This window comes from Procambarus clarkii, chromosome 9 (genome assembly GCF_040958095.1).
Source record: "Procambarus clarkii isolate CNS0578487 chromosome 9, FALCON_Pclarkii_2.0, whole genome shotgun sequence".
In the NCBI taxonomy this organism is placed as follows: domain Eukaryota; kingdom Metazoa; phylum Arthropoda; class Malacostraca; order Decapoda; family Cambaridae; genus Procambarus; species Procambarus clarkii.
The window spans coordinates 51,035,927-51,061,844 of record NC_091158.1 but is presented as its reverse complement, the minus strand read 5'-3'; the positions used below and the strand labels follow the sequence as shown (position 1 = coordinate 51,061,844).

General features: G+C 43.8%; 1 protein-coding gene across 1 annotated transcript in view; it reads left to right on the top strand.

Annotated features, from left to right (window-relative positions):
- Window positions 1–25,918, top strand: part of LOC138362931 (uncharacterized) — a 166,198-nt gene that overhangs the window by 126,955 nt on the left and 13,325 nt on the right. The window contains exons 5-9 of the mRNA XM_069321512.1: window positions 442–731; window positions 1,565–1,790; window positions 4,148–4,337; window positions 12,965–13,111; window positions 18,183–18,361. Of these exons, the coding sequence (XP_069177613.1) occupies window positions 442–731; window positions 1,565–1,790; window positions 4,148–4,337; window positions 12,965–13,111; window positions 18,183–18,361 (1,032 nt within the window). The remainder of the gene's footprint in view (window positions 1–441; window positions 732–1,564; window positions 1,791–4,147; window positions 4,338–12,964; window positions 13,112–18,182; window positions 18,362–25,918) is intronic.

The following is a 25,918-nucleotide window of genomic DNA, read 5'->3' as shown; positions in this document are numbered from 1 at the left end:
CAAACCACTAAGGTAGCGGAGCGTAGGATAGAGATCATGGCACAGCTCACAGCTCGAGAGAAGACACGAGAGGAGCCATCCCAGGGAGGGTCGTCCCAAGGCGAGCCGTCCCAAGCTCCTACCAATGTGGCCAGAACTCACAGTGACGTGAAAGCAGAGGGGGATCCAAAAGTAGCAGGAAGGGCATGCAGCTGGAGATAATGCGAATGCAATTAGAGGCCAAACTGCGTCGAGAGGAGAGAGAAGCATAGCTGCCACGCTAGGAGAGAGAGGTGCAGTTGCGGCGTGAAGAGTGTGAGAGAGAGGCGCAGCTGAAACGAGAAGAAAGAGAGGCGCTGCTGAAACGAGAAGACAGGGAAGCCCAGCTACAAATGTGGCGAGACGAGATAGAGGCGAACAGGGAGGTCGAGCTGAGGGCTAGTCTTGATACCTGCACGTCAGGACGACCTCAAGGCCCGGGAGCGCGATCTACCCACCTTTGATCCTCTGGAGGCCGAGGCTTTCTTCCGCCATTTTGAGAGGATAGCAACATTGAAGGAATGGCCAGAGGAGGATTGGGCTGTGTTAGTGCAGAGTAGATTGACTGGTGAGGCCAGAGAAGCTTATAACATGTTGGACATCAAGGAGTGCGCCATATACAACACAATCAGGAGCGCGGTTGTCCTCTCATATAGACCAACCCCGGAGGTCTACATGAAAGGCTTCCGTGATTGCACAAGGGCATCGGGAAGGTCATATGGTGACACTGCTCGGGACATGAAACGCAGGTTTCTATGATGTCTGAAGGCCAAAGAGGTAGAGACGATGGTGGAGCTGAAACTCGCCTTTCGACAAACTAACACACTTCGTAGCAATCTAGTTCACACTGCTCCTCCTGCTTCGAATGCTGCTGGTGTCTACGCTATTTCCTGTTCATCTTGTCCTCTCCAATACTTTGCGAAACTGGCCGTACACTGAATGACAGACTTAAAGAACACAAGAGAAGTGTTATGTCTGCAGACACTAACAATGCTCTCTTCTGCCATGTGAGGGATTCTAATCATCCCATTGATTGGTCTTCCTCCAAAATAATCTTTCCTGCCTCTACTCTACACAGACGCCGTCTTGTAGAATCGGCTCTTATTAACAATGTACCCAACATGAACTTGAGTCCTGGCTTTGTTGCTGTGGACTCTTCCCTTTCACAGTATATACTCAAATGCTCTAATCTTTCTAACAAACGTGACTTAACATAAGCTTTCCCCCTTCCATTTATTTCTTTCTTTCTCTCTTCTCCCTTTTTCTGTTCATTGTCTTCTCCTACGCTCCCTTGCTATCCTCCTCTTATTCCTATTACTATCTCCTTCGGTGGTTATAATAGGAGCTGCCTCGTATGGGCCAATAGGCCTGCTGCAGTTCTCATTACTACTATCCCCTACACCTGACTTTCCTCCTCAGCTCTCTCTTGCCTATTTAATGCCTGTCCCTACCTCCCCATCACAATCGACTTGAGAATGGTCCAGGACGGACCGAAACGTCGTCGTCCCTTCAATTTCTAGTGTGTGGTCTGGTCAACATACTTCAGCCACGTTATTGTGACTCATCGCCTGCACGTGGAGCTGAAGCAGTTGATAGTGATGGAAAAATTCATGTTGAAGCTCCATCTGGAACTCAAGGTCAGAGTGAAGAAGGCAGGAATAAAGGACCTTAAAGCTGCAGTGGACCGATCTGACATGCAGGAGGAGGCACTGCAACTCAGAATGGAAGGACCGCCCAGACAATCACCATTGGGATACCTTAAGGTCTGGAGGGTACTTTAAGAGTTCAGGAGGAGCGTGGACTCTCCCAAGAGTAGTTTGCCCAGTGAAGTAAACCGGTTCAAGAGCTCAAGGGACGCGGGGAGGAAGCCCCAAGCTGTGAGCCGTGGACCGAACTCGGGAGCCGGAGGTGCTGCCCGGGAACCGACGATGTGAAGTCCAAGGAGGACCCAGGGAACATCTTCCGTGGGTGCTACCAGGGTGACTGGTGCAGGGTCGCCCAGGAGAGGTGGCCGGTGTTACAACTGTGGGGGGGGGGGTCGAGGACATTTTGCACGGGAGTGCGGTCGCCCCAGGCGTGGTGGGAACGTGGCTTTCACGAGAGTAGGGAGCGAAGGAGCCAACGATACCTTATATACCTCCTCCCTACCAGCGATGAGGGAGAAGAGGTTTCACTCCTTTGTGTGTGAGGGGACGGGGAAGATAAGAGGAGCTGATCCTGTACCGGGAAGGATGCTGAGGGACACGGGATCCGACTTCACCCTTGTTAGTGAATCCCTCTACCCTGAGGACTACAAAAGTTCCAGTACAGGGGAGGCCCTGATAAGAACGTTGGGGGGACAGGTGAGGATGCCCCTTCATAAAGTGACTCTTGATTCAGACTATGGTTGCCAGACTCTCGTGGTAGAGACTGCCCAGAATGGAAGCTCAGGTGATCCTAGGGAACGACTCCTGTGGGGGATTGTGTACTCTCGAACTTGATTAAGGGCACCGAGTGAACAGAACCCTATCGACAGAGCAGCACAACGGATGCCAGAAGTGACGCGACGGAAATTGCGAGAGTGGCATTTTCGGTATGCGCGGTGATGTTGAGACGGCGTCAGGGAAGGTGATGTGAGCGGATCCTGTCACGCCAAAGAGAACATGCCGGGTGACCTGGAGCTCGATCATTTGTTCTGAGAGGAGGCCAGAGGACAAGTGATAGGTGAGGAAGAGTCGGATAAGGGTATCCAAGTTACTCTCACCAGTCTCCACTCCACCAGTTACCACTCACCAGGTATGGACAGCGCCCATCTAGGTGAGATGCAAAGGGAAGAGTTTCCAGAGTTGGTGCGGGAGGCAGAAGGAGGTCTCACCAGACCCGAGTCACCGACTCACTTCTTCATGGAGAAGGGAGTGCTAATGAGGCAATGGAGACCGGTAAGGGAGGAAGCGGGTGATGATATGCTGAGAGTGAGGCGTCAGGTGGTGGTGCCGGCGCAGTACAGAAGCACGGTGCTGAAGCTTGCACACTCAGTGGATACCGCGGGTCATTTGGGAGTGACCAAGACCTTAAACTGGCTTCGGGAACATTTTTATTGGCCGGGCATGGACGCGGATGTAAGAAAAATCTGCAAGACGTATTTCCCGTGCCAGAGGGCGGGGAAGAACGTCCCTGCCATCCCGAAAGCACTTTTGGTTCCAGTTCCTGCGTTTGGCCAGGCGTTTGAACGCCTAATAATCGACGTGGTGGGACCATTACCTAGGACAAGAAAGGGAAATAATTACTTATTGACAATCATGTGTGCTTCGATGAAATTTCCAGAGGCGATCCCAGTACAGAAGGTGACATCAAGATGTGTCATGGGACACTTTCAACGATCCTTTGCTTAGGTAGGAGTGCCCAAGGAGATCCAGTCTGACTGCGGAAGTATTTTCCAGTCGAAGTGGTTTAGGCAGGCTATTGCAATTTGGGGAATTGCCCAACTACGATCGTCACCCTAGAGATCTCAATCGCAGGGAGCGATTGAGAGATTCCACTCCACCCTGAAGACTGTTTTGAGAGTGTATTGTGAGGAACAGGGAGGAGGAGTGGGACGAGGCTGTCTACCCAGCCCGATTTTCAATCAGAGATGCTATAGTTGAGTCTCTGGAATTCTCTCCATTCCAACTAGTATTCGGGCATAAAGTGAGGAGCCCGTTATTGATGCTGAAGGGGCAGTTGACGGCGGAGAAGACGTTAGTGACAGTGGAGGAGTATGTGCAGAAATTCCAAGAACGATTGAAAACGGCGAAGGAGCTGGCTGCTGAGCACCTGAAGAGAGCTCAAAAGAAGATGTCGATCTGGTATGCAGGAATGCAGACCTAAGGGAGTTAGAGGTGGGAACCAGAGTGATGATGTTGCTACCTGGGAGAGGTAGAGTGACGGAATCACGCTTTGGTGGTGCCATACTCGGTTGTCAGGCGTGTGGGTCCGGTAAGTTATGAGATCAGCAAGCCGAATCGCTCCCACAAGACACAGGTTTGTCATATCAACCGTTCAAAGCCGTACTTCCCAGAGGAGCAGGAGAGTGCGATAGTGAAAGGAACAACACAGTCGCAAGAAGGGAAATTGGTTCTGTGTATGGACATAAATCAAGTGTTGCCAGCAGAGGAAGGAAAGTGGGCCCGTGCCGATGGTACGCGCCTGTCAAATACAGACATACCTGAGAACCAGGAATGAGTATGTTTATGTGAGAAGAGAAGCAGATAAAAAGTATGAAAATGATATAGCAAATACAAACCACAGAACCAAGGTTACTCCACAGTCAAATCAAGAGGAAAACAACAGTGAAAGAATAGGTGATGAAATGTAGAATGGGTGAGGACAGGTATACAGAGTATGACAAAGAGGTGTGTGAAGTACTCAACTAGTGGTTCCAGGAGATCTTCACAACAGAACGAGGTGAGATCACTGCATTAGGAAAGGTGGCAGTAAACAAGGCGGCCTTGGAAGGGTTCGAAATTACAAGAGATGAGGTCAAGAGATATCTGTTGGATCTGGACGTGAGTAACGCTGTTGGTTCAGACGGAATCTCACCATGGGTATTGAAAGAGTGTGCAGAAGCACTTTGCTTGCCACTCTTCATAGTGTATTGTAGGTCATTAGGGACGGGAGACATACCAGAAATATGGAAGAAAGGTAATGTATTTCAAATATACAAAAAGAGAGAGAGAGACAGACAAGAGGCACTGAACTAGAGGCCAGTGTCCTTAACCTGTATACCATGCAATGTGATGGCGAAGATCGTGAGTAAAAACATAGTAACACATCTGGAGAGAAGGGCCTTGACCTGATACATCGCCAACATGGGTTCAGGGAGGAAAAATCTTGCCTTATTGGCTTAATATTTACACTTTAAACTGTTTATGCACTCTGCCTTCACCACTTCTCTTCCTAATGCATTCGATTTGTCAACTATTCTGACACCAAAAAAGTTCTTTCTAATATCTCTGTGGCTCAATTGGGTACTCTAGCGTCCCCTTGTGGGTGTGCCCCATTGTTAAATAGCTTTATCTGCCCTATAAATTCCTTTGAGAATCTTGTATGTGGTGATCATGTCCCCGCTAATTCTTCTGTCTTTCAGCGACGTCAGGTTTAATTTCTAAGGCCTCTCCTTGGAGCTCATACGTCAGAGTTCAGGTACTAGTCTGGTGGCAAACCTATGAACCTTTTCCAGTTTAGTTTTATGGTTAACTAGATATGGACTCCATGCTGGAGCTGCATACTCCAGGATTAGTCTGACATATGGTGTTCAAAGTTCTGAATGATTCCTTACACAAGTTTCTAGCAGCCGTTCTTATGTTGGCCAGTCTGGCATATACCACTGATGTTATCCTCTTGGTGTGGGCTTCAAGGGATAGATCTGGCATGTTATCAACCCCCAAATCTTTCTTTCTCTCTAACTCTTGAAGAACTTCATCTCCCAAATGATTCCTTGCATCTGGCCTCCTACTCCCTACACCCATCTTCATTACATTACATTTTCTTGGGTTAAACTCTAGCAACCATTTGTTCGACCATTTCTTCAGTTTGCCTAGGTGTTCCTGAAGCCTCAAGCAGTCCTCCTCTGTCTTAATCCTACTCATAATTTTGGCATCGTCAGCAAACATTGAGAGGAATGGGTCTGTACTCTGTAGGAGATCATTTACGTAGATCAGAAACAGGATAGGACCGAGTACAGAGCCCTATGGGACTCCAATGGTGATTTTACGCCAATCTGAGGTCTCACCCCTCAATGTAACTCTGCTTCCTATTGCTTTGGTACTCCCTTATCTACTGGAGCACCTTACCAGTTACTCCTGCTTGTTTCTCGAGCTTATGTACCAGCCTCATATGGGGTACTGTGTGAAAGGCTTTCCAGCATTCCAAGAAAATGCAGTCTGCCCATCCTTCTCTTTCTTACTTAATCTTTATCACCTGGTTGTAGAATTCTATTAAACCAGTAAGGCAAGATTTATCATCCCTGAACCTATGTTGGCTATTTGTCTCGTCAGGGCTCTTCTCTTCAGATTTGTTACTATTTTTTTTTCTCACGATCTTCGCCATCACATTGCATAGTATACAGGTTAAGGACACTGGCCTGTTGTTCAGTGCCTCTTGTCTGTCTCTCTTTTTGTATATTGGGAATACATTAGCTGTCTTCCATAATTTCTGGTAGGTCTTCCGTCTCTGTTATCCACTATATATATAGTATACTACTATACACTATGGAGAGTGGCAAGCAAAGTGCTTCTGCACACTCTTTCAATACCCATGGTGAGCTTCTGTCTGGACCAACAGCCTTACTCACGTCCAGATCCAACAGATATCTCTTGACCTCATCTCTGGTAATTTCCAACCCTTCCAAGGCCGCCAGGTTAACTGCACCTTTCCTAACGCAGTGACCTCTCTCGTTCTGTTGTGAAGACCTCCTGGAATCACTTGTTGAGTTCTTCACACACCTCTTTGTCATATTCTGTATACCTGTTCTCAACCCTTCTATGTTTTGTCACCTGTTCTTTCACTGTTGTTTTCCTCCTGATGTGACTGTGGGGTAGCATGGGTTCGGTCTTGGCTTTATTTACTATACTATTTACATTTTTTTTTCTGCTTCTCTTATCACACTAACATACTCATTCCTGGTTCTCAGGTATCTCTCGCTGATCTCTGGTGTACTGTTATTCTGGAAGTTCCTCCACGCCCTTTTGCTCTCTTCCTTTGCTTCCATAAATGCCTAACTATACAACGGATTCATCTTCTGCTTCTTGGATTTTCGCTTTTGGGCCGGGATAACCTGTTTACTGCCTCCTGACACTTTTGGATGACATAGTCCATTCTATCTTGTTCGGACGTAGCTCTGAGTTCTGTGTCCTATGGTATATCCTTTAGGAAACTTCTAATCACCTCATAATTCCCCTTTTGAAACGCCAGCTCTTTGTTTCCTATTTTTTTTTTTGGGGGGGGGAGATAATTCCAAGCTTTACCAGGTACTCAAGGATCTATACACTGTAATTACTCATTCCCAAGGGTGCTTCCAACTAAACTTCCCTTATATTCAACTCCTTTAGGGTAAATATCAGATCAATCATGGCTGGTTCATCTTTCCCTCTCATTCTTGTCAGTTCCTTGATGTGTTGGCTTTGAAAGTTTCTTGTTGCCACATCCAGCAGCTTAGCTCTTCATGTGTCTGGTCTTCCATGTTTCCGAGTGGGGTCTCTGTTCTCCCAATCTATCTTCCTGTGGTTGAAGTCCCCCATGATTAGTAGTCCAGATCCTTTCCTGCTAGCAACAGAAGCTGCTCTGTTTATTATATTAATGGTGGCCATGTTTTTTTTGTCATATTCCTGTCTGGATCTTCTATGAATATGTAGGGGAGTTAAATATGACTACGATTATAAGTTGTTCTCCTCCAATTGCTAAGGTACTTGTTATGTAGTCTCTGAAACTTTTACAGCCCTGAATAACCATCTCATAACTCCAGCCTTTTCTTATCAGCAGAGCTACACCATCACATCCTCTTCCTTCTCTATCTTTCCTCACAACATAGTACTCCAGTAGAAACACTGCATTTGTTATGGTTTTCGTTAGTTCTGTTTCTGTGAGTGTTATTATGTCTGGGTTTTCTTCTAGTACCCATTCTCCAGGTTCATTTGTTTTATTTGTATTATAATTTACGTTAGTGTCCATGGCCTTGACACTCACTTTCTTCTGTTCCTTCTCATGTCCCCTTCTTGGTGAGCGTTCTGCTGATGGGAGAAGCTGTTCCATAGCGGTTAGGATTTGTGAGGTGGTTTTAACAGGGTCTCAGAGGATACTGGGGAGAGGGATCAAGTGAAGGGAAGGACAGGGAGGTTAAGGGATGAAGAGGGAGGTGGAAAACGGAGGAGAGGGAGAGGGGGGCATGGTGGGAGTGGGAGAGGGGTAGCAGGACGGGTATGGGGTGAAGGGGACGGAGGGATGGCTGAGTATTTGAGTGAGGGCAGGGAGGGTTCGGGCTAGAGAGGGATTTCAATGCAGAGGAGGGTGGTGATGTGGCCGTCCCTTCTTGTGTTACTGGGTTGCTGGTTGTGGGTTCTCCTCTTACCTCTGGGACGTTGTGTTTTGGGCTGTGATTTACTGTTTCTCTCCTCTCACCCTAAGTTTCTTCCTTGCTTCTGTCGTCATTGCTCTCTCTTCCTTAACACCTTCTCAATGCTTTGTTCAGCGTTTTCCGTCTCTAGCCCTTTTAGTATTTCACTCATTGCCTCTCTCTCTGTTATTACGATCTCATTGTGTCCTCTCGCAATTCTGTACTCTCACCAACACCTCTCTTTCCATGTTACTCTCACCAACACCTCTCCTTCCATGCTACTCTCACCAGCACCTCTCCTTCCATGCTACTCTCACCAGCACCTCTCCTTCCATGTTACTCTCACCAACACCTCTCCTTCCATGCTACTCTCACCAGCACCTCTCCTTCCATGCTACTCTCACCAGCACCTCTCCTTCCATGTTACTCTCACCAACACCTCTCCTTCCATGCTACTCTTACCAGCACCTCTCCTTCCATGCTACTCTCACCAGCACCTCTCCTTCCATGTTACTCTCACCAACACCTCTCCTTCCATGCTACTCTCACCAACACCTCTCCTTCCATGCTACTCTCACCAACACCTCTCCTTCCATGCTACTCTCACCAGCACCTCTCCTTCCATGTTACTCTCACCAGCACCTCTCCTTCCATGCTACTCTCACCAGCACCTCTCCTTCCATGCTACTCTCACCAGCACCTCTCCTTCCATGCTACTCTCACCAGCACCTCTCCTTCCATGTTACTCTCACCACCACCTCTCCTTCCATGCTACTCTCACCAACACCTCTCCTTCCATGTTACTCTCACCAGCACCTCTCCTTCCATGTTACTCTCACCAGCACCTCTCCTTCCATGCTACTCTCACCAGCACCTCTCCTTCCATGTTACTCTCACCAGCACCTCTCCTTCCATGCAACTCTCACCAGCATGTATGCAAAATTTTTGGACCCTTACTTCAACCTGTCTTGGTCGTCCTATGTCAATTATCTCTGGGTCAATGCTCTCAAGGTCTTACCTTACCTATATTTTGTGAGAGGAGAGGAAGGGGGACTTTCAGATAGTGAACGTGTTTCTGTTTATGCTCTCTAATGCCATCTAACTAGACTATAGCTGTTTCACATATTCATTGGGTTCTCCATCGACCCTTGTCCAACCACTTGGGCTGGACGTTAGAGCGACGGTCTCGCTACATGCAGGTCGGCGTTCAATCCCCGACCGTCCACAAGTGGTTGGGCACCATTCCTTTCCCCTGTCCCATCCCAAATCTTTATCCTGACCCCTTCCAAGTGCTATATAGCACTTGGCTTTGCGCTTTTCCCCTGATAGTTCCCTTCCCTTCCCATCATAGTCTGGCGCGGTGTTTCGCACAGCTTGCACTCGGGCTCTGGTTCTTTTCATCCTTCTCCAAGCCAGAGCATTCACTTAGAAGAAAATATTAAAGGTGCACAACGGTATGGAATCAGCATTCCTAAACTACTCAGGCAACCGGCGTTGCGTCGCTTTAAGATCCATGATCGGTATAGGCATATCTCATGAGAGTCTTTCTACAATTATGAAATAGTCTTTCGTCTAACAGTTTATCTGCCATTCACTTGCTACTGTTCATTTTACGGAAGAGTCAAAGTCTGCTGAGAGGTTTGGCTGCTCAGTTATTTTTCTTTATCAAACCTGTTTGTGCCACTATCCTCTGTAAACGATTTCATGTTACTGCTGAACTTTATGAAATTTCGTGAATTTTACACAAAATGTGTTCTAGTATACATGCCAGTTCCTATTTATGAAGCAAGGTTCATTTGTTTTTAAGCTGATTCTCGAAGGCCCTACGTGGCTCTGAAGTTCTTTAACCACTGTGCTGCGCTGCCTTAAAATATGATATTCCCGCTGTGTGCTGAAAAGAAATTCTTTGCCAAAAATTATTTTTCTTTCGAGCAGTGTTAAATGCCCTCCTCTGATCACATATATGTTGAAAATATTGCACAAATGTACTTACTTTAGCCGCAGTGGTGTCCAGAAAATGTTGGGTGCCATCACAGCTTGGTGGTTGTTCGTTCTGTAGCCTCCTGTAGGCAGTCGTGCACCAGATTCAACAAGCGCGAGTTGCCGCAAATAATTTTTTGATCATTTTTTCTGCACAATTACAAATGCATTTCTTTGTTTTTTCTGGCTAATTCTATGTATATTGAACATGTATACAATATTCAGGAAATAGAACATCCGTACTGTTCAAAGAAAATGTGTTACAAGTATCGCAAATGTGTCCACAAATATTATTTGTGTTTTCTATATTATATGTTCAATTATTTACATTTGCAACTTATTTAACACATTGTACACTTGTCGGAAAATCCGACACCATTTAATAATATTACATGCAATTGCAGATAATATTGCTGCCATTGTATACACAAGTTAACCCAAAGAAAATGTAGCTTGTAGTGGAATTTTCTGTCAATAGAAAATGGGATATCATTGCCACATACTATTATAAATTCACCAGCTATTCTGCTGGGAATTATTCTTAAATACATTAGTCTTTGGACTTTTACCATCATAAAAGCATCTAATTTTAAATAACTTAATTATCAGTATCAGGGTAAATTTAAATGTGACCCTTCTATCAGTTACTGACATCTCTACAAAGTGAGGGAGGCGTCAGTGAGGAAGGAAGTGGTCAGCCATTGTTGTTAAGACCTGAGAGTCGTGGGGCAAATTCGGCTCCTATAAATTCTCTTGGACAAAGTGTTATGGAAACCAAAGGTCTTCCATCATCAACAAGCTGTCATCAACCACAAGGGAAGTGTTTTTTTGAAACCCGTTTATCTAATCATTTTTGGCCATTAATGTTAGGTAGATATTGGGTGAACCAGTGAGAACACAAATGATCGACTCAAAAAAGGTAATTAAGCCTTGGTCCTTATCTGAATCATTATACAGTGTTTTCTCTGATATACCTGTCATATATTAGGATTCTGGCTTTACAGCTAGCGCCCTTAGACAGGAACAAGAAGAGGAAGCAAGCTTGGTATATCAGTTACTGGGTGATGGAAGCAGCCTCAAATGAGGATAATTTGGTATCTACATCCTAGTTATACCGGGTGGAATAAGGCCTGCTGTACAAATAAGATAAGGAACCTCCTCAATGTATAATAATATATGTAGTTTATTACTGTAGTATGATTGGCTGCATATATATAAATTCAATATAAACCCCCCTAATGTGTATGGATCGATTTGTGAGATTATTTCAGAAATACAGTCCACTTAACATCATACATATTGCTATCAAAATATATAAATTAACGTAAATATAAATTCATATAAATCTCACAGGTCGGTTCCCACATTATTTGGTCATCTTCGAGCCAGATGACAGATTATTTGGTCATCATAGTACAGGATGAGCCAGTTAACCAGTGGATTTATTAAATACACTGGTACTAGTGCAGTGCGATTTATACAATAACAATACTTAGCCAGTCAAAGACTGGCAGCGTAGCCTCCCTCAAGCGAGTTCACGAGCCCCTCAAATCAGTCCAGTTTCATCAGCGGTTTCATGGTCACCCACCGATTTGGTGGCGTGTTATTCTGTGAGATGACAGCGCTTATATTGAATCCAGCCAAATTAGTGGCTGTGTCCTCGCGAGATTGTTCACGGATTTCGTGGTGTTAATTTTGCGAGGTCACTAATAATATTTAATACTTCTTGATAATGCTAGAAGTTTCTTGAGGCTAATTAAGAGGCTATCATCAATAATTGTGTATATTATTTCTCCAAAATTGAGAATTATTTAATATATTGCACTAGTGTTCTCAATATAATATTTACCAATTGCCAACCCACAACAGGGTAGGATATTACCATTGACTTGTTGAACTATTTATTGTTCATCCTAGTCCCATTATTACTATAGTCTAGTTGTACTATATTGAACAACCTAGCACCATTAATGAATTGTACAAGCCCTATTTTGGGTGTAATTTTTATCAACTCGAGTTGAGTTGTGTATATAATAATTTACTTATGATCATTACACCTTTGAATGATTAATTAGTGTCTATACCATCCTAGGGTGATAATCGAGGAGCTAGCCTAAAGGTGCTTCTAGTGACACTGGTTTATCACTCAAATCATTAGTGTGTATGATTGTATATATATAATGTGTGTTAATTTTAAGTGCTAACCTCTAGTAGAGGTAGGATTACAGCCTAGCGAGTGCAGAATTTTGACCCTAGGCTACCATCAGTGCTTATTCAGCATTATGAGCAGCCCAAGTACAAGCCCCACAAGGCTTCACCAAGTAGCCAGTATGGATAATGCAGGGAGAATGAAAAGAACCCTTGCAGGTTTTAAAGACCACTTAACAAGACAGATCAAGAAATGTGAGGATTTGTCGCAACAATCACCAGTTGATTATGCTGACCTGGAAAGCTATTATCAAGCAGCTGCAGATAAATTTGAGCAAATCAAATGCCAAATAGCAACATATGTGGCTGAACTTGCCAACGCCAATTTATCAGAAACAGAAATAGACGACATTATGGTTGATCTAGCGAGTTATGAAGATCACACTCAGGCCACGTTACAGCCTTACGTCAAATTAATTGCCCAGAACAAGGCAAAAACAACAACAACAACAGTTGCATCTAATACGAGTCAAGCAGAAGCTCGACTCCCTCCAATTAATTTACCCACTTTCTCAGGAAAAGACGAGGAAGATTGGGACGAATTTTGGAACAAATTCGTTGACCTTGTCGACTCAAAACAATCTTTACCAAAGAGTAGTAAATTCTCTTATTTGCAAGGCCAATTATCAGGTGAGGCTAAAACAGTAGTATCCCATCTGAGATTAACTAATGACGGCTATGATCTGGCAGTAAAACTCCTCAAGGATAATTATGCTGATCGAGAAGTAAGATCATCACATTTAGTTCATGAGCTGTTGCATTTACCCCCACCGGAGGCTTCAGCTGATTCACTCCAAGTCTTCAAGCTGGAGGTAGAATCAATGATCAAGGCCCTCAGTCTGACAGCAGATACAAACGGGGCTGAGTGGATCTTGAAAATAATTGTCCAAGAGAAAATACCTAGGGACATATTGAGACAAATGAGTGCTCATTACAATAAAAGCATCTTATCCATGAATGAAATATCTGAGGGTTTAAGGTCAGTAGTTCATCAATTACGAACACATAACAAATTAAAACCACCAAGTAAACCCTCAGAAACCAATAATAGTAAACCACAGAGCACCAAAGGTACTCCAAATCAATCTAGACAATTTAATTCAACACCAAAGTGGAACAGTAGCAGTGTGGGCGTATATGCAGTGGGACCCTCCAAGCCTATAGTTACTGTGTCACCCAAGAACGTGACACCAAAGGGTACTGGAAGCTATGGAACATGTTTGTTCTGCAACGAGAAACATTCAATGTACCACTGCCCTAATTTTCCTGATAGTGACGCCCGTGTTGAGCGACTCAAAGATTTGCAACATTGCATGAGGTGCCTCAGGAAACATATCATCAACGACTGTGATACCCAATTACACACCTGTAATAGGTGTAACAAAGGTCAGCACCATGCAACATTGTACAGAGACACCAAAACAACGTCTCCAAACCCCAAGGTGGAAGATAGCATTCCCACCACAGTACAGTACTGCAAGGTGCAACAAACAACGAGTGTCCAATCGGCAAAGTCTAAAGGTAATACAACTTTGCCTACTGCCCAAATTATCATCCAGAATAAAAGGGCCAGGGTCCATACCCGTGGGTTGTTTGACCAAGGGTTGGGAGCCGGTCGGCCGAGCGGACAGCACGCGGGATTTGTGATCCTGTGGTCCTGGGTTCGATCCCAGGCGCCGGCGAGAAACAATGGGCAGAGTTTCTTTCACCCTATGCCCCTGTTACCTAGCAGTAAAATAGGTACCTGGGTGTTAGTCAGCTGTCACGGGCTGCTTCCTGGGGGTGGAGGCCTGGTCGAGGACCGGGCCGCGGGGACACTAAAAAAGCCCCGAAATCATCTCAAGATAACCTCAAGAAGGGTCCCAGAGAACATATGTCACTAAAAGATTGGCAGATGAACAACAATTAAAGCCTGTAACCCAGATGTCATTCAACATCTCAGGGTTTATAACAGATGCAGGACCTCAAATCTACCAGGTGGTACAACCATCAGTACGTTTAGGCAGGTACGTCTGTCAAGTACAAGCCATTGTGGAGGACAAAATATCAGTAGACCTACAAGTTCAAGGTCTGAGAGCAACAGCCAAATTCCTGGCAAATAGAGGAATAAAATTGGCAGATAATATTAAGTCTGATCACCTCACCGACTTTGGTCTCCTTGTAGGGACAGACTACTACCATCGATTCATTGGTAGCCCTACTAAATATCAGGGCATAACCATGCTAAATTCTGCAGGAGGCAAATTACTCTCAGGCCCAGTATTAAGCCTGAGGAAACCTATGGCTGTAGATAAACAATACCAGTAGAAATCTAAATTTGTCAGCTGATTATATTTCTCCAGTAGCATTATACTAAGGAGATTACAGCTGACTAAAGCAACAGAGGTTGATGTTAATATCATCATTTAAAGCTGAAGATGAGTTCATGAGGCCTCAGTGGCAAATCTGTGAACAGTAGCCTAAACAGCTACAAGTCACTGCGACCAATGTCACTGAACCCACTGCAGTCTCAGAACCATACTTGACTTTAATGATGGGCTATTCAATCCTCTGAATCAATTAACTAAATTAAACCCCAATCTGATGACTGATTTGATACATTTATTATTTAATCAAGATGATTTCCATGGGCCTCAGTGTTTATATATCAGTGACCAGTTACCTGAACAAGCTTCAAGTTATATCTTATGTCACTGATCTCACTGCAGTCCCTGAATCATACTTGACTGTAGTACTTGATCACATTCAGTCTTCTGGGTTAAATAATATGTATTTAGGCTTGAATCTTAGCCTTTCAAGAGTTAACAGGGAAATGAAATCGCATTAGACTTCTAACCCCTGCAACTCTAGTACGGAACATCCATCCTGTACGAACAGATGCACAAATGTGTGATTACTAACTACTAACATCAAATTAATCTAATAATGCGAAGGAGGAGTATTGGTGTTCGTCTGTTCTAAATAGGACTTCGACCTGTGGGCAGCCCCCTGGGGAATTATGTCGGAAAATCCGACACCATTTAATAATATTACATGCAATTGCAGATAATATTGCTGCCATTGTATACACAAGTTAACCCGTAGAAAATGTAGCTTGTAGTGGAATTTTCCATCAATAGAAAACAGGATATCATTGCCACATACTATTATAAATTCACCAGCTATTCTGCTGGGAATTATTCTTAAATACAGTGGTACCTCGGAATGCGAGTGTCCCTGTATGCGAGTTTTTCGGAAGACGAGCAGTATTTACTCCAAAAATTTGTCTCGGAAGGCGAGGGTTACCTAGGGACGCGAGTTTGTTGATACGCGTACAGGCCGACCTAGGGCGTGGTGGTTCGGCGATCGTCGCCCCTCTGCCCCGCCGCCCCTCAGTTTACCATTGTCTCACGCTCAGTGACTACCCCCACATCAATTCTTCTTGCGGATTTTCAGTGTTTTGTTGGATTTTTGGTGATTTGTCTATACAATTTGTTATTATATATCTCACCATGGGTCCCAAGAAAGCCAGTGGTAAGGATAAAGGCCAGAAAGCTCATGTGAGGATGACAATAGAGGAGAAACAAGAGATCATTCGGAAGCATGAGAACGGTACACATGTTGTTGAACTTTGTAGGCAGTACAACAAAGCCACATCAACAATATGCACTATACAGTACATTAGTCTTTGGACTTTTACCATCATAAAAACATCTCATTTTAATTAACTTAATTATCAGTATCAAAGTAAAGTAAATGTGACCCTTCTATCAGTTACTGACATCTCTACAAAGTGAGGGAGGCGTCAGTGAGGAAGGAAGTGATCAGCCATTGTTGTCATGAGAGTGAAATAAGTATAAACTTCAAAGCACCGTCGTCCCTCACCGATACCGGGTAACAATTTCACCACTTCCCACACTCTTGCGGGCGGGCCCACTTTCAGCCTCCCGGCGAAGGTAAAAAAAAAAAACCGTATGTGCTCCCGGCGTTTTGCCGCGTAAGCGTAAAAACAAAAATGTGTATACTCTTTTTAATCTCCTGACCTTAGTTCTTGAGCTACGTATTTCATTTTGGTACCAACGTGTTCGCAATAAAATTCTCTAGAAGAACATCAGTAAAAAAAGTCACGAAACGTATAGGGATACCAGCACCAAATAAATAACTACGAAGATGACTCGCCGTGAGCGCCCAACAGCAACAAAATGTTTTTATTCTTGGGATTGTTATCACCTCCACACTTGTCCTACAGCGTTAACTTTGGTATCAATGGACTCGCAATGAAATTCCCAACACGGTGATATGAATATAAGCGTAGAATAATGATTGCGGCCTGCCCGCAAGAGTGTGGGAAGTGGTGAAATTGTTACCCGGTATCGGTGACGGGACGACACGACGCTTTGAAAGTTTATACTTATTTCACTCGCATGACATTATTATTCTATGTACGTCATTCATTTTTGTGTCAATGTGTTCGCAATAGAATGTTCTATTTTCCGTAGGAATGTTCCGTAGGTAAAAATGATCAACAAAGCATAAGATAGAATAGCGCCAAATATAAAACAACGCTGGAGCATATCAGTGAGCGTCAAACACACACGAAATGTTTTTACTTTTGTTATGTTTGTCAAGTTTATACTTGTTGCACACAGTTATTTTTTGTTGTACATTGATCGGAATAAAATTCACTAAACAGACATATGCATATAATACATGATATGGGGGAAGCATTACCAGTATAAACGGCTAAAGTCACCCACCTGCAACCCGTTTGGGACATAATACCATTTGATCGAAGTGGTCCACACCTTTCATGAACTTATTGTACCATGCAGCCTAGTGGTGAGAAAGAGAGCCTCATGGCGCGCAGTTTGAAACAAACCCAAAGTAAATCGGATAAAAATTGAATTTTATACAAATATTTTAAAAGAGGACATAAATTTATGTCCACTTAGCAGGAGCGGGTAGGCAAAACAGGATGCTGGGAGGAGTCCTGATCCGCAGAAAGTGTTAAGACCTGAGAGTCGTGGGGCAAATTCGGCTCCTATAAATTCTCTTGGACGAAGTGTTATGGAAACCAAAGGTCTTCCATCATCAACACGCTGTCGTCAACCACAAGGGAAGTGTTTTTTCCGAAACCCGTTTATCTAATCATTTTTGGCCATTAATGTTAGGTAGATATTGGGCGAACCAGTGAGAACACAAATGATCGACTCAAAAAAGGTAATTAAGCCTTGGTCCTTATCTGAATCATTATACAGTGTTTTCTCTGATATACCTGTCATATATTAGGATTCTGGCTTTACAGCTAGCGCCCTTTGACAGGAACAAGAAGAGGAAGCAAGCTTGGTATATCAGTTACTGGGTGATGGAAGCAGCCTCAAATGAGGATAATTTGGTATCTACATCCTAGTTATACCTGGTGGAATAAGGCCTGCTGTACAAATAAGATAAGGAACCTCCTCAATGTATAGCACTTTCCTGGATTTTCGACTTGGAATTACGGGCGTTTTCCCTAACCTCTTGTCGGATCACGACGTAAATTTACGGTGCGGTTTAAAATATTTATAAAAAATCCAGTTTAAATCCGATTTACTTGGGGTTTGTTTTAAACTACGCGCTATGAAATTCCCGTTCTCTCGGGTAGGCCGCAAGTCACGTCGGCCTACTGGGTCACGTGACAGGCCCATTGTTTTCTTGTCACGTAGAGCGATCGAATCAACATCTGGCTACATTTATTCATTTGAGGTTTACTCTGGCATTGGTAGAACAATCATTGAAACAGTTATTAGTTTGATGCGGCCATTGTTGAACAAGGGGCACCACCTCTATATGGATAACTATTACAACTCAGTTACCCTTACAGAGAAGTTGTGAGAAGTGGGGGTGTACACCTGTGGAACAATTAGACTCTTACATGGCGCCCCATAAGGCTTGCAACAACTTGCGAAGAGTAAGATTGATGTGGATACCACAGTCTACCGCCGCAAGGACAACACCTTCATTCTGCTGTGGAAAGACAAGCGAGTTGTCTCTATGATTACCAACCTCCACAATGCAGACACAAAGAAAGTTCAGAAAAGAAAACGAGTTCGCAGGGCAGATGGAACAGTAAGACTACAACAGGTTGTGGTGAACAAACCACAGGCAATTGTTGACTACAATAAGTTCATGAAGGGTGTTGACCACTTTGATCAAATGGTAAAGTATTACCATTTCGCCAGGAAATGTCACAAGTGGACCAAGAAAATAACATTTTATTTCTTGCTTCTATTCTATTCTATTCTAATTCTAATAACATTCTATTTCTTGTTTCAGTATTGTAGTCTATTTTCTTAGGAATATTTTGATACCTAAATGAGAACTGTAGCACGAAAACTAAAGTAAGTATACACGAAACAAGAGAAACTTTTTTTGTGGGTGTTGCGGGTGTGAGTTGGAGTGTCAAGAGCGGGTTCCGGTTGTGTGTTTTCCGTCATCTCTACAGCTGTGAATTCCAAGGAATTGTATTTGAATATGCATATGTCTGTGTAGGGAATTTTATTCCGAACACTATACAAAAAAAAAAACGGTGTGAAACAAGTATAAACTTGAAAAACATGAGCAAAGTAAAACCTTTTGACGCTCACGGGTACAAACACGCGTAAGATTTTATTCCCCGCAAATTTATTTGACGCTGTGTTGGCCAACTCTACCCATGTTCTTATAGAACTTTCGATTGCGAACACATTGCTATAAACATGAAATACGTAGCTCCAGAAATAATGTCAGGACAGTGAAATAAGTATAAACATTCAAAGCTCTGCATCACACCAGTGTCGTCGCTGCTGAAATCACGGCTAACGCTTCGCCCAGTTCCCACACTCGTGCGGGTCACCCGATACCATAATTAGACATTGATAGGCATATGTCTGGGTGGGGAATTTTATTGCGAGTTCAGTGATATCAAAATGAGCGCTGTAGGATGACTGTGAGGCTGGCAACAAACGAAAGAGTATGAACATTTACTTCCTGTTTGGGTGTCACGGCGAGTCATCTTCGTGTTTATTTACTTCGTGGTGGGATAACAAATGCTTGGGTGATATTTTATGCATATGATCTTGTAGAGAATTTTATTGCCAACGCATTGATACCAAAATGAAAAACGTAGTTCGAGAATTGATGTTAGGAGCAGTGAAAAGATTATAAACTTTTTTGTGTTTACGCTTGAGCGCCCAGAACGCTGCGCGCACAACCCGCTTTTTTTCCAGCTAGTGCCGCGCGCACTAAAGTGCTAATATATGTAGTTTAATATTGTAGTTTGATTGGCTGCATATATATAAATTCAATATAACCCCCCCCTAATGTGTATGGATCGATTTGTGAGATTATTGCAGAAATACAGTCCACTTAACATCATACAAATTGCTATCGAAATATATAAATTAACGTAAATATAAATTCTATAAAAATTCATATAAATTAAATATAAATCTCACAGGTCGGTTCCCACAACACTATCACAAACTATATACATCACTGTCAACACACTTAGAACTGCGTAGGTGTGTGATAATCACTGAAGCAATCAACAAGGTCACAAGGATCTTCGCTTCTGTTCCCTACATTGCGTGTTCTTGCAAACAACAGCAGGGATGTTTACCCTTTTCTCGTGTGCCTTTGCTTGGCATATAACCAAGCTTGTGTACAGCAAGGTGTTCTTTGCCCCTGAGTCTGTCTGGAACTGAGTGAGGCCTTGTTACTGGCACCCCCCCCCCCCCCATGCGTCACAACATTGCCCTCCACCCATACCTCACCAGTAGTTGTGACACTAGAGCAACACTGAATGTACGGATAGGTTGTCTCCTGCCATATTTCACTAGATACGTGTTGAAACAGTTCAGCACTGCAACGTCAACGAGGTGGAAAAAAATTTCTTTGTCCACTTCACAGATTTTCTCACGCACTCCGACGGCCCCAACCATCATGTCACATTTATCTACAAATCGCATATATACATTGTAATAAATGACACAACCAGGTTTATAAATTGGTAACTTTGTTACAAAGTTCACTTTGCAACAAGGTTGCAAAGTGAATAGTTGTCCAACATGACACCGGTGTGAATAGTTGTCAACATATTCACCTCGCGTCAGTCCCTCCAGCACACTGATAACATTTTATCACACTTTCTCAGTTGCCAATCAGCCACTGCAATACCAATGCCAGACACTAGCATTTCCCTCCTGTGGGCCTTGACAGTGCCCCATACGCCGGTGTTGTGGACAAGGAGGAATCTGGTTAGCAAGGCACTGGTATAATAGTTGTCTGTGAACAGGATATGCTCCTTGTTCGTCAATGGTTCCATGAGTATTTTCACGATACTGCTTGAGAAGCGGTGTGGATCTTGACCATCTCGACATGTAAGTTGCTGTACACAACTACCATGTCGTAGCTCAGTCGATTAATGCAGCGTCTGGGATGCTCTCGGACAGTAGGTTCGAATCTTCGTCACGGCCCGTGTGGATTTGTTCATCTGGTGCCGCTTTGATGGAATGTACTGCTTGAACGCGAGCTTGTCCTTGAAGAAGGACTAGCGATTCATTAGTCAAGACACTCTGTGCTGGTAAAAATAGTCAGGAAACTTTCCTTTCAATTCACTAAATATCTTTCGCACTTTCCATAGTCTGTCGTGTGTGTCTTCCTTAGCATTGTTCGCAAAGTGGAGGCACCGGAGAAGCAACAGGAACCTATCACGAGACATGTCCCTGTAGAATAAGGGGTAGGAACAAGGCTGTCTTTGTTCCAAAAATCGTGGATCACATGTTTATCTTCATGCCTCATCATCATGCTCAACGCTAAAATCACATACATTTCCTCAATAGTCGTGTCTTTCCAACGTGTCAATCGAGAGGCAGGTAAAATTCCAGAGTCAATGAGTAGTAGAACTACATGAGACACTAAGTTCGCGGGGAGGGGACGGACGTGTTGTCTCGCGCTCCATGAAAACACTGGATAAACCGGGCTTTTTTAGGATTACAACCATGGATTACGGCCCACAGTGATCACCAAGTGCATAGTGACCCGTAGGAAAGTTGAATACAGAAATTAACAATGGAACTTTGAGTTAAATACAGAATAAACGTGGGACCACGTGGTGAGCCAGGGCCACCAGGCTCATGTGTACAGGCAAAAGCGATATATATCAAATATAGCGAGCAGTGATACGTTGAACAGTGAAGTGGAACGTGTAACACAACATATAAATTAGTGAATAGTGTTAGAGAGTTGTACATAGAAAAAGTATAAATGTAAAGTTGTGGAGGAGGCATCACACTAGGCTGTTTACACCACAGCCACGAGGCCTACACAGTGTAGAGGACGTCCCGCAGTAACAGTGTACTCCCTCAGTGATAATATACTGGCAATATATACTGTAATACGGGCAAGTGGATCTAGGAACTAGTAATAGAGTAAGTGAATAGCATTGCAAGCAGGAAGAAAGCAGAAATTCCCTTAGGATATTACAGGCAAATAATCAGTGTATAAATTAAGTAACTGGCAACCGGTGGCATCCTGCCCCCGACCTGGGACAAACAACGGTCAATTCATCAGTCTTACCTGGGACGCGGTCGGGTCAAGATACCTGCTCCGCACCTTCCCCCCCCCTCCCCCCATGCTGGGTACTGAGATGGAGACTCAGTCACCAGAAGACATGGCTACTTCTCACGGCGTTATTAACATGGACCCTGAAAGCAGCCAGTCAGACGAGGAGGGCGAGTATCTAGAAGTTCTGACAAGGAATAAGAAGAAACGAAGAAGACAGGAGGCAAGGCGTAGTGTGGACAGTAATACACTTAACGGAAACGATAAAAGAATGAAGAACGACGCCGAGACTGATGCAGACAAACGGACGGAACGATGTCAGGAAGGTGAGGATCAGCGGAGATGGAGGCTTCTCTTCCCTGCCTCATGCACGTTGGCCTATCATCAGAAGCTGCTGTGGACCGTCAAACTCGGAAGAGAACACCGCAAGTTCGAGCCCCTGCTGAAGGAAGGTGTAAACAGACCTTACTTAACGGTAGGTTCTAGGGAGGCAGTGACGTTTCTTAGCCAGCAAGGATATGATGGAATTCTTATGGAAATACCGGAGGGGAACGAGAAGCTGACGAAGGTAATTATCTATAAATACCCTCAGATTCTGGACCCCGAGTTTATACTCGACGACCAACGATTTGTGTGGGCCAAGCGTCACCTTATTAAAGGTGAAGCTAGGAGTCAGGTGGTGGCTCTAGTGAGAGGTGACGTACCCGAAAAAGTGTTCATCACCGGGGCTGGCTCCAGGCATGTAGCAAAGTATGTGGAAGAGCCCATAATATGCCTGAAATGCTGCAGATGGGGGCATAAATCCTGGAGCTGTCAAAATGATCCACGATGTCGTTTCTGCGGAAAGTCTCACCTCTCTACTGTGTGTAGAAACAGACTGAATCTGGGTGAGAAAATAGTTCCCAGATGCTGCAACTGTGGAGGTGTTCACAATGCGAGCTCGGCTGTGTGTAGCAAGAGGCCGAGTATGGCTGTTCTCCGGCCGGTGAATGTTACAGAGCAAGCAAGAGCTCTTACCCAGACACCGGGAGCACAGCAAAACAGTCTGCCCCAAACAGTGCCAGTGAACCGGACGAATGCGTGGGTAAAGGAGTCACCTTTACTTAGGCAGGCTCCAGCAACAAGCAGCCACGCCACCACTCAGGACTCCGGCAGTGACAGTGTAACGGTGAGTGAAGTGGCTACTGTGGCTCAGAGAGAGGGTCATAATAATATGGTCAAGGAAGTGTGGGCTGAACTTAAAAAAGTTGGTGAGTTCCTCCAAAATCTGGGGCAGAGAATCGAGTCCATCGAGGCTAAATTAAACGTTCAGGAGGTCAAGGAAAATCACAAAACGGTGAAGGATAGTCAGGATATAGTGGTTGAGGACAAAAATGAAATATTGAGTGATGAAATGAAGGAAAGTGAAGTGTGTGTGAATGATGGTAGTCGTAGTGAAAGGAAGAACCCTATAATTACACATAAAATGAAGGAATCAGTTGGGCCAATAATGGACATCTCAGGGCTGAAAAAATCTCTTGAGAATCGCAATGTCGCTTTTACTGGTGAACTTGGGAGGAGGTGGGAGATGTTATACAAGGTATGGCTATCATTTAGTGAACTTATTGGGGATGACTTAGGCAATGAATTGATTAATAATGGATCACCCTAGACTGAAAGTGTTGTCATGGAATGTTAATGGTTTGAGAAACAGGGTTACAGATGTTCATTGTTATGTGATGGGAATGATATTGATGTTGTAGCTCTCCAAGAGACAGGGGATAGGAATGAAGGATTATTGAAATTAAATGGCTATAAAGGGTTTCACCTCTTCGCTGCAAATAACATCAGAGGCACGTCGATTTATGTTAAGAACTCCATACCAGCAGAGTTAGTAGAACCGCCATCAAAACGCAAGGTATAGAGAGTGTCTGTGTTAAATTATCATTAAGGGAAGGGGAATTTATTGTAGTTAATTTGTATGTATCCAGGAACTGCTTCGACGCTAAGTATTTACCTGACTGCATTTATACTAATCCTTCACTGGTCATTGGGGACCTTAATGCTCGGCACACAAGCCTTGGGACAGTGGGTAGTATTAATGCTAATGGGGTCAAGTGGTTACAGTTTCTACAAGATCATCCAGATACCTGTCTCTTGGGAAACAATGAACCAACTCACATCAGGGGAGGACGGCTTTGACTATGCCTGCGTTTTAAACTCTCAGGGGATTATGGGGGAGGCTCGGGTTGTTCGGGAACCTACTTAGTGACCACTTTGCCTTGAACGTTGAATTACCACTGGGGAAAAAACAAGTCCACTTTCAAAGGAAAAGGCTAAATATTAAGAAAGATATGAAAAATTACTTTATTCAAAATATGGGAGATTGGTATCAACATTACACGCCGCTCTGCGTTGATAGTTTTTACGAGGACATGGTCGAGAACATAGAGAAATTAGTACAGAGGGAAAATAACGGGGGCAGGGAAGCAAGACGCACGGACCTAAGAAATTTAAATATTCCAATGATCAGCAAGTCAAGGGATGGGAGAGAATGCTACGGGGTGCGCATAAAGCATGGTTTTAAAAAATGGAATGAGGGATGAAGAGAAAAATACAATGTTGGAAGTGGCTAGGGAATGCAGTCAGGTGAGGAGGAGGCGCGGGACAGATACTGGCAAGACTTGCTCAGTCCATTGGTAATACTAAGAACCTTAAAGACATATGGAGAGCAGTAAATAAGTCAGGGGTTGTAAGACTAAATTCATTGCTCACTCAGATCCAGGGAAAGTTGCTAATGAGTTAGTAGATAAATGGGCAAGTGCTGCTGGTATGGAGTCCTTACCTGCAGACACGAGAGTCACCATTGATCATGGGAAAATATTAGAAATGGAGTAACTTATGTGCCTTAAATACAAGATCTATAGCATGCACTGAGATAACCACGATGAGCTACTGGATGCTATAAAAAGTGGCAGCTCCACTGCTCCGGGAAAAGATGGAGTACGTATGACATACTTAATTATTTAGCCGGTAGAAACCTAATCCCTTACTTGATTTGTTTAATATGAGTTATAGAGAGGGAAGTTACCAAGAAAATGGAAAGGCTGTCATCATTCCTATCCCTAAGTCAAACGGAGGCTACAGACCTGTCTCCTTAATATCCTGCTTTTGTAAAATGATGGAAAGGATTTTGTTAAATAGGCTACTCTACCTTGTAGGTGATAACATGTCCAATAATCTCTTTGGTTTTATCAAAGGCAAAAGTACTGCGGATTGTCTCTTAAAGTGTTTGTCTAATGTGGATGACAATTGTAGAGTTTTTGTTGATCTACAAGGAGCGTTTGATAAAGCCAATGGGGAAGTAATCTTATACGAATTAGCCAATCTGGGAATAACAGGGAGATTGCTACACTGGATAAGGGATTACCTGCAAGGCAGAAAAGGTCAGGTGTATTACCAGGGATACTGTCTGAGGAACGGAGGTTTCAGTTAGGTACCCACAAGGGGGAGTATTAAGTCCCACCTTATTCAATGTATTAATGAACAGATTAGCATCAGAGATGTATCCTCCAGGGGTCACGACGATCATATATGCTGATGACATTCTTATCAAGGCACTTCCTGGGAACAAATTCAAGATGCTCTTAACATACTTGGTACAACCTGTCACAAGTTAGGCTTAGTTATAAATGCGGATAAAACCAAATACGATATAGGAAACGAAGAAATATAACACTTACTCTAAATGGTGTGGAACTGAGCCGTGTACAGAAGTACAAGTATCTGGGCATGTATGTTGGATACACATGTGAGAGTAAAAATGCTGAAATAAATCATATCAGCACTTATGTAAAGCCCGTCTGCATCCTCTAAAAGCACTGGCTTTTTCTGGTAAAGGTGTTGGGGTACAATTTACAGAGTGTGTGTGATAGAGTCCGTGACATTAACACTAGAGTATCTATTCGTTTCATGCGGAGAAAAAGGAGGGATAAGCTGTTTGAGAGCGTTCAGACCTGCTTGAGTGACGTACACACTTCCAGGAAACTGAGGGAGACACGCTATAAGAGAGGATTAGCTCAGACCTCAGGAATACGACGTACT